At 44.6% G+C, this 9240-nt stretch overlaps 1 protein-coding gene across 1 annotated transcript; it reads left to right on the top strand.

The window, feature by feature from the left end:
* The first annotated feature begins 493 nt into the window (after positions 1 to 493).
* On the top strand, positions 494 to 2205 carry LOC123994246 (odorant receptor 131-2-like). The gene is made up of 2 exons (XM_046296783.1): positions 494 to 565; positions 806 to 2205. Exon 2 carries the CDS (start codon positions 814 to 816, stop codon positions 1834 to 1836), a length of 1023 nt encoding a protein of 340 aa, XP_046152739.1. The 5' UTR covers positions 494 to 565; positions 806 to 813; the 3' UTR covers positions 1837 to 2205.
* Positions 2206 to 9240: the final 7035 nt, after the last annotated feature.

Here is a 9240-nt window from a genome sequence, read left to right as displayed (position 1 = left end):
ATGTGCACCACTACTTTCATGGTTCGTTATTGGTTTATTGGTTTTGTTTAAAGTTTCACCATAATAAAGATGTGGAACTTCAATCACGCTGCGCATTGGTCTGTCGTTAATCACGAGTGTGACACAATCAAGCAATACTGTGTGTAAAATAATCATAAAACAGTTGAAGGTGAACTGCCTTTAAAACACAGTGAATAGCATATCATTATTTTAATAAACATCATATTACAGTCCATCTTAGATTTTGTTTTTGTATTCCAGACAACATGACAACATTTTCTCTGACAGTCTTTAAAGCAGTCTTTATCCTTCATGACACTTGATATATGACTGTTTACAACTACCAGAAAAATCTGTTACCATAGTTCTTTATCAACACAATAGTTGCTAGATGACTTAACTTCAACCCACATCCCTGGAGAACTCGGGCCAGTGTGGATTTTTACAATAAAGGTTTGGCACTCAGTGCTGTTGTCCTAGCTAGGAACAGGAGGAGGAGACTGGGAAAGGATCGTGTTCGACATCAATGAACCTTTTGGAGACAAACATATTGATACCATAATAGGTTATAGTTATTTTACAATAGTTAAAGAGTAATTGTTATTAAAGGATTACAGTAAAACCACCTTCTCATGTTTATTTCAGATTCTGCTGACGTTCTTTAAGTTCTAGTAAAATTATTTGCCTTATGATGGTCAATGTTGGTACTGACAAATTACTATATGGCTTTTTTAAATGTTTGTCTTTCCTGACATGGTTACATTGTTATTGACATTGTTTACATGTTTATCCTCTTTCTAAACAGGAAATACAATGCCGAATACAAGCCAGGGCAGTGAGGGCAGTCTTGTTCTACCGACTGTGCAATACCAAAGACCACTGAATGACAAAGTGGTGATAGTCCAAGTGTTTATTGGCATCTTCCTCTGCATCAACTCCCTCATGATAGTGACCTTCTTTAAAAAAGAGGCCTTCTTTACCAACACACGATACATATTCTTTGCTCACTCGTTGATTTGTGACAGTATGTTTCTGGCTCTGACTGATGTATTGCTGCTGATGAGCTACTCCAGGGTACCAATGCCAGGTGGGCTATGTATATTTCTGATTGTGATCTTAGAAACCCTGACCGTTGCCACACCGCTGACACTGACAGCCATGAGCCTGGAGCGCTATATAGCAATCTGCATGCCCCTGCACCACAGTGAACTCTCCACCCCGGCGAGGGCCATGCGCTGCATCCTATTCATCCAGGCTCTCAGCTCTGTTAAATGGATCATTGTGATCTCCATCCTCTTCTCGGCTGTACCTCTGAGCTTCTACACCTCTCTTCTAGTCTGCAGTTTCGAGCAGATGATTGTGTTCTCCTGGCAGGGCCACCTCAGCTCGGCTCTGTGTCAGTTCTACTTCCTGGTCATGTCCGTAGTCATAGCTTTCACCTATGTGAAGATTATGGTGGCTGCCCGAGCTGCCTCATCAGACAGTAGGAAGTCCACCAATAAGGGCCTGAGGACAGTTATTCTCCATGGCTTCCAGTTACTCCTTTGTTTGATTCAGTTCTGGTGTCCTATGATAGAATCGGCTATAATGAAGATCAATTTGAATGTGTTTATTGAGGTTAGGTATATTGACTATATTATTTTTATTCTTGCCCCTCGATGTCTGATTCCACTTGTGTATGGATTAAGGGATAAGGATTTTGTGGTGGCTATGAAATATTATGCCCTGTTTGGATATTCTAAAAAAGTATTTATATTTAATATGGACAAGTCTAATGTTGTAAAGGGGAAAAAAACTCCCATGCACACCTGTAAGGTAAATGCGGGCCATGTGTAATACTGAATTTGGTTTATTGAATCAATTTTCTGTCATCTGCAAATGAGAGGATGTAAATGAGAGGATCAAAATGTATCATATATTTCAGGTGTTTATGATCCAGTTTTGTTATGGTTATCTTATGTTATTTTAGGGGTGTCAAACATTTACGGCCTGCAGATTGATTTCACACGTGTAAAATCAAAGTAACTTTGTGTTAATGTAGTTTTTTTCCCACTGATTTTTGGCCGTCCTGATCTCTGCAGTAACAGAAATGGTATTTGACACCTCTATTTGACGCCCCTTTGCTGAGTGACAGTTAGACATTTCTATTAAACTTCAGTCATTTCTGTACTACATTTGTCAATGTTCTTTGATTCTATAAAATATAAACTGTAAAATGTCAATAAAATGAATAATGTTTCAAACCATATATGTTTTTTTCTGAAGTTGATGTTAGTGGCCATTTTTTCATGTTTGAGACCCAGGGAGAAGACACAGTTAGAACTTGGCTCCAGCTATCTTCATTACTGATGCATGACTACTGTCAAGAGCAGACCAAGCCCTGGTGTGCTGCTCTCAACAGAGTCATCTTGTTTGCCAAACAAAAGAAAACATAAGGTTGCACAATTAGGCTAGACTCTGTTAATAATAAACCAATCTGTTAATTACTAATCAGGGAACAGGGGACACGCTCTCTCTCTAACTGTACTCTGGAGATATCCATCTGGCAACACAGTAAACACGCCTCCCTGTTCATCAAATGCAGTCCATGCAAGTCACCTCACAAACAACCCCAAGCTATGTTTCCTTTTTACGGTTTCATCATTCTCTCTGAAAACAAAAACAACGCTGGTAGACGGACATCTCTTTTTCTTTAGGCCCTGCCTGGTCTGCATGCATTTCACCCAAGGTTGATAGAACACTGTTTAAAAATAGAACAAGGTTTTAAACATCTAGTTGATACTTTATTACAAATTCTGACATCACAGTACTGAGGACAATAAACACATTTGAAGAAATATTTATTCAAATTCATAAATAACAGGCCTCCTGTTCAGTTTTAAATGCCCACATCAGTAGAAATCCACTTTTCGAGATGAAAGAAGATGGCCAGAGCTTACCCATGATGTTGCACATCGATTTAAGTCATCATTTTAGTCAAAGTATGATACAGTTGAAGTCGGAAGTTAACATACACCTTAACCAAATACATTTAAACTTAGTTTTTCAGAATCCCTGACATTTAATCCGAGTAAAAAATACCTGTTTTGGGTAAATTAGGATCACCACTTTATTTTAAGAATGTGAAATGTCAGAATAATAGTAGAGAGAAGGATTTATTTCAGCTTTTATTTATTTCATCACATTCCCAATGGGTCAGACGTTGACATATACTCAATTAGTATTTGGTAGCATTGCCTTTAAATGGTTTAACTTGGGACAAAAGTTTTGGGTAGCCTTCCCCAAGCTTCCCACAATAAGTTGGGTGAATTTTGGCCCATTCCTCTTGACAGAGCTGGTGTAACTGAGTCAGGATTGTAGGCCTCCTTGCTCACACACGCTTTTTCAGTTCTGCCAAAATAATTCTATAGGATTGTGTTCAGGGCTTTGTGAATGCCACTCCAATAACTTGACTTTGTTGTCCTTAAGCCATTTTGCTACAACTTTGGAAGTTAAGGTCATTGTCCATTTGGAAGACCCATTTGTGACCAAGCTTTAACTTCCTGACTGATGTCTTGAGATGTTGCTTCAATATATCCACATCATTTTCCTCCCTCATGAAGCCATCTATTTTGTGAAGTGCACCAGTCCCTCCTGCAGCAAAGCACCCCCACAACATGATGCTGCCACCCCCGTGCTTCACGGTTGGGATGGTGTTCTTCATCTTGAAAGCCGCCCCCTTTTTCCTCCAAACATAATGATGTTCATAATGGCCAAACAGTTCTATTTTTGTTTCATCAGACCAGACCTTTTTTTCTCCAAAAAGTATCATCTTTGTCCCCATGTGCAGTTGCAAACCGTAGTCTGGCTTTTTTTTATGGAGGTTTGGGAGCACTGGCTTCTTCCTTGCTGAGCGGTCTTTCAGGTTATGTTGATATAGAACTTGTTTTACTGTGGATACAGATACTTTTGTACCTGTTTCCTCCAGCACCTTCACAAGGTCCTTTGCTGTTGTTCTGGGATTGATTTGCACTTTTCGCATCAAAGTGCGTTCATCTCTTGGAGACAGAACGCATCTACTTCCTGAGCGGTATGATGGCTGTGTGGTCCAATGGGGTTCATACTTGCGTACTATTGTTTGTACAGGTGAATGTGGTACCTTCAGGCGTTTGGAAATTGCTTCCAAGGATGAACCACGTTTGTGGAGGTCTACAATTATTTTTCTGAGGTCTTGGCTGATTTATTTTGATTTTCCCATGATGTCAAGCAGAGGCACTGAGTTTGAAGGTAGGCCTTGAAATACATTCACAGGTACACCTACAATGAACTAGAATTATGTCAATTAGCCTATCAGAAGCTTCTAAAGCCATGACATAATTTTCTGGAATTTTCCAAGCTGTTTAAAGGCACAGTCAACTTAATGTATGTAAACTTCTGACCCAATGGAATTGTGATACAGTGAATTATAAGTGAACTAATCTGAAATAAAAATCACTTTGTCAGGACCCGGTACGAACCCGGGTCTCCGGAGTGAGAAACAGTCACTAAACCAACTGAGCCACGAATAGTCAGCAGAACCCAGAAGATGAGGTAGACACAGCAGTACTTGAGACGGTGTATTTAATGAAGTAAAAAGTGAAGTTCTTCAGGAAAACATGTAACTCCACAACCTCAAAAGGAATTCCAAAAGAACAAAGGCAATCCTCCAAGACAAAAAGGCAAATCCACAAGGTGGAAGGCACAGCACAAAAAGCCTCAAAAAATACTCAAAAACAAACAAACAAGAACAAAAACAGAACTCCACAAGAGAGTCCACCGGGATCAACAAGAGCTCACAGAGTACTAGGGCTGGGTGCTAACATACAAACACAGAGCAAAGAACTGAGTAAAACAAAGGGTTTAAATACAATCAGGGGAAACGAGGCACAGGTGCAAATAATAATGGGGATCAAGGGAAAACAAAAGGTCAAAAGGCACAATGGGGGCATCTAGTGACCAAAAACCGGAACAACCCTGGCCAAATCCTGACAGACTTGTGTCATGCACAAAGATGATGTCCTAACTGACTTGACCAAACAATAGTTTCCTAAAAAGAAATTTGTGGAGTGGTTGAAAAAACGGTTTTAATGACTCCAACCTAAGTGTACGTAAACTTCCGACTTCAACTGTATATTTGGTCATGAAGTGACAAATCAGAACTGCCCACATCATGCAATGTCATGTTTGTCATTTATTATCATGTCTTGTCCCTGTGCTCCCCATGCTATTCGTTTCCCTCTGCTGGTCTTATTTGGTTCTTTCCCTCCTTCTATCCCTCTCTCTCCCCCTCCCTCTCTCACTCTCTCGCTCTCTCTTCTCTCTATCGTTCCGTTCCTGCTCCCAGCTGTTCCTATTCCCCTAATCATCATTTAGTCTTCCCACACCTGTTCCCGATCCTTTCCCCTGATTAGAGTCCCTATTTATTCCTTTGTGATCCGTTCCTGTCCCGTCGGTTCCTTGTTTTGTATTCACCATGCTGTGATTGTGTTTCGCCCTGTCCTGTCGTGTTTTTGCCTTCATCAGATGCTGCGTGTGAGCAGGTGGCTCTATCAACTACGGCCTGCGCCTACCCGGCGACCTGCAGTCTGTGGCCGCTTCTCTAGTTATTCCCCTCTACAGACTAGAGGATTTTTGTTATTCCCTGTTTGGATTTAAATAAACTCTGTTTCTGTTAAGTCGCTTTTGGGTCCTCTTTCACCTGCATGACAGAAGGAACCGACCAAGGAATGGACCCAGCGACTTCAGACGCTCGTTACACTGCCGTCGAGATCCAAGGAGCCATGCTCGGCAGACACGAGCAGGAATTGTCTGCTGCTCGCCATGCCGTGGAGAACCTGGCCGCTCAGGTTTCCGACCTCTCTGGACAGTTCCAGAGTCTACGTCTCGTGCCACCTGTTACTTCCTGGCCTGCCGAGCCTCCAGAACCTAGGGTTAATAACCCACCTTGCTACTCCGGGCAGCCCACTGAGTGCCGCTCCTTTCTCACGCAGTGTGAGATTGTGTTCTCTCTCAACCCAACACATACTCTAGAGAGAGAGCTCGGGTTGCTTACGTCATTTCACTCCTTACTGGCCGGGCTCGAGAATGGGGCACAGCTATCTGGGAGGCAAGGGCTGATTGCTCTAACAAATTCCAGAACTTTAAAGAGGAGATGATTCGGGTTTTTGACCGTTCAGTTTTTGGTGGGGAGGCTTCTAGGGCCCTGGCTTCCTTATGCCAAGGTGAACGGTCCATAACGGATTATTCCATTGAGTTTCGCACTCTTGCTGCCTCTAGTGAGTGGAACGAGCCGGCGCTGCTCGCTCGTTTTCTGGAGGGACTCCACGCAGTGGTTAAGGATGAGATTCTCTCCCGGGAGGTTCCTTCAGATGTGGACTCTTTGATTGCTCTCGCCATCCGCATAGAACGACGGGTAGATCTTCGTCACCGGGCTCGTGGAAGAGAGTTCGCATCAACGGTGTTTCCCTGCTCCGCATCGCAACCATCTCCCTCCTCTGGCTTTGAGACTGAGCCCATGCAGCTGGGAGGGATTCGCATCTCGAATAAGGAGAGGGAACGGAGGATCACCAACCGCCTGTGCCTCTATTGCGGAGTTGCTGGACATTTTGTTAATTCATGTCCAGTAAAAGCCAGAGCTCATCTGTAAGCGGAGGGCTACAGGTGAGCGCAACTACTCAAGTCTCTCCATCAAGGTCCTGTACTACTTTGTCGGTCCACCTACGCTGGACCGGTTCGGGTGCTACATGTAGTGCCTTGATAGACTCTGGGGCTGAGGGTTGTTTCATGGACGAAGCATGGGTTCGGAAACATGACATTCCTTTCAGAGAGTTAGATAAGCCTACGCCCATGTTCGCCTTAGATGGTAGTCATCTTCCCAGTATCAGATTTGAGACACTACCTTTAACCCTCACAGTATCTGGTAACCACAGTGAGACTATTTCTTTTTTGATTTTCCGTTCACCGTTTACACCTGTTGTTTTGGGTCATCCCTGGCTAGTATGTCATAATCCTTCTATTAATTGGTCTAGTAATTCTATCCTATCCTGGAACGTTTCTTGTCATGTGAAGTGTTTAATGTCTGCCATCCCTCCCGTTTCTTCTGTCCCTACTTCTCAGGAGGAACCTGGCGATTTGACAGGAGTGCCGGAGGAATATCATGATCTGCGCACGGTCTTCAGTCGGTCCCGAGCCAACTCCCTTCCTCCTCACCGGTCGTATGATTGTAGTATTGATCTCCTTCCGGGGACCACTCCTCCTCGAGGTAGACTATACTCTCTGTCGGCTCCCGAACGTAAGGCTCTCGAGGATTATTTGTCTGTGTCTCTTGACGCCGGTACCATAGTGCCTTCTTCTTCTCCGGCCGGGGCGGGGTTCTTTTTGTTAAGAAGAAGGACGGTACTCTGCGCCCCTGCGTGGATTATCGAGGCTGAATGACATAACGGTTAAGAATCGTTATCCGCTTCCCTTATGTCATCAGCCTTCGAGATTCTGCAGGGAGCCAGGTGCTTTACTAAGTTGGACCTTCGTAACGCTTACCATCTCGTGCGCATCAGAGAGGGGGACGAGTGGAAAACGGCGTTTAACACTCCGTTAGGGCATTTTGAGTACCGGGTTCTGCCGTTCGGTCTCGCCAATGCGCCAGCTGTTTTTCAGGCATTAGTTAATGATGTTCTGAGAGACATGCTGAACATTTTTGTTTTTGTCTATCTTGACGATATCCTGATTTTTTCTCCGTCACTCGAGATTCATGTTCAGCACGTTCGACGTGTTCTACAGCGCCTTTTAGAGAATTGTCTCTACGTAAAGGCTGAGAAGTGCTCTTTTCATGTCTCCTCCGTTACTTTTCTCGGTTCCGTTATTTCCGCTGAAGGCATTCAGATGGATTCCGCTAAGGTCCAAGCTGTCAGTGATTGGCCCGTTCCAAGGTCACGTGTCGAGTTGCAGCGCTTTTTAGGTTTCGCTAATTTCTATCGGCGTTTCATTCGTAATTTCGGTCAAGTTGCTGCCCCTCTCACAGCTCTTACTTCTGTCAAGACGTGTTTTAAGTGGTCCGGTTCCGCCCAGGGAGCTTTTGATCTTCTAAAAGAACGTTTTACGTCCGCTCCTATCCTCGGTACTCCTGACGTCACTAGACAATTCATTGTCGAGGTTGACGCTTCAGAGGTAGGCGTGGGAGCCATTCTATCCCAGCGCTTCCAGTCTGACGATAAGGTTCATCCTTGCGCTTATTTTCTCATCGCCTGTCGCCATCTGAGCGCAACTATGATGTGGGTAACCGTGAACTGCTCGCCATCCGCTTAGCCCTAGGCGAATGGCGACAGTGGTTGGAGGGGCGACCGTTCCTTTTGTCGTTTGGACAGACCATAAGAACCTTGAGTACATCCGTTCTGCCAAACGACTTAATGCCCGTCAAGCTCGTTGGGCGTTGTTTTTCGCTCGTTTGAGTTTGTGATTTCTTACCGTCCGGGTAGCAAGAACACCAAGCCTGATGCCTTATCCCGTCTGTTTAGTTCTTCTGTGGCTTCTACTGATCCCGAGGGGATTCTTCCTTATGGGCGTGTTGTCGGGTTAACAGTCTGGGGAATTGAAAGACAGGTTAAGCAAGCACTCACGCACACTGCGTCGCCGCGCGCTTGTCCTAGTAACCTCCTTTTCGTTCCTGTTTCCACTCGTCTGGCTGTTCTTCAGTGGGCTCACTCTGCCAAGTTAGCTGGTCATCCCGGTGTTCGAGGTACTCTTGCGTCTATTCGCCAGCGCTTTTGGTGGCCGACTCAGGAGCGTGACACGCGCCGTTTCGTGGCTGCTTGTTCGGACTGCGCGCAGACTAAGTCGGGTAACTCTCCTCCTGCCGGTCGTCTCAGACCGCTCCCCATTCCTTCTCGACCATGGTCTCACATTGCCTTAGACTTCATTACCGGTCTGCCTTTGTCTGCGGGGAAGACTGTGATTCTGACGGTTGTCGATAGGTTCTCTAAGGCGGCACATTTCATTCCCCTCGCTAAACTTCCTTCCGCTAAGGAGACGGCACAAATCATTATTGAGAATGTATTCAGAATTCATGGCCTCCCGTTAGACGCCGTTTCAGACAGAGGCCCGCAATTCACGTCACAGTTTTGGAGGGAGTTCTGTCGTTTGATTGGTGCGTCCGTCAGTCTCTCTTCCGGGTTTCATCCCCAGTCTAACGGTCAAGCAGAGAGGGCCAATCAGACGATTGGTCGCATA

The sequence above is a fragment of the Oncorhynchus gorbuscha genome, linkage group LG13 (assembly GCF_021184085.1).
Source record: "Oncorhynchus gorbuscha isolate QuinsamMale2020 ecotype Even-year linkage group LG13, OgorEven_v1.0, whole genome shotgun sequence".
Lineage (NCBI taxonomy): Eukaryota > Metazoa > Chordata > Actinopteri > Salmoniformes > Salmonidae > Oncorhynchus > Oncorhynchus gorbuscha.
The sequence above is the reverse complement of the archived record's forward strand: the minus strand, read 5'-3'. Positions and strand labels throughout refer to the sequence as shown.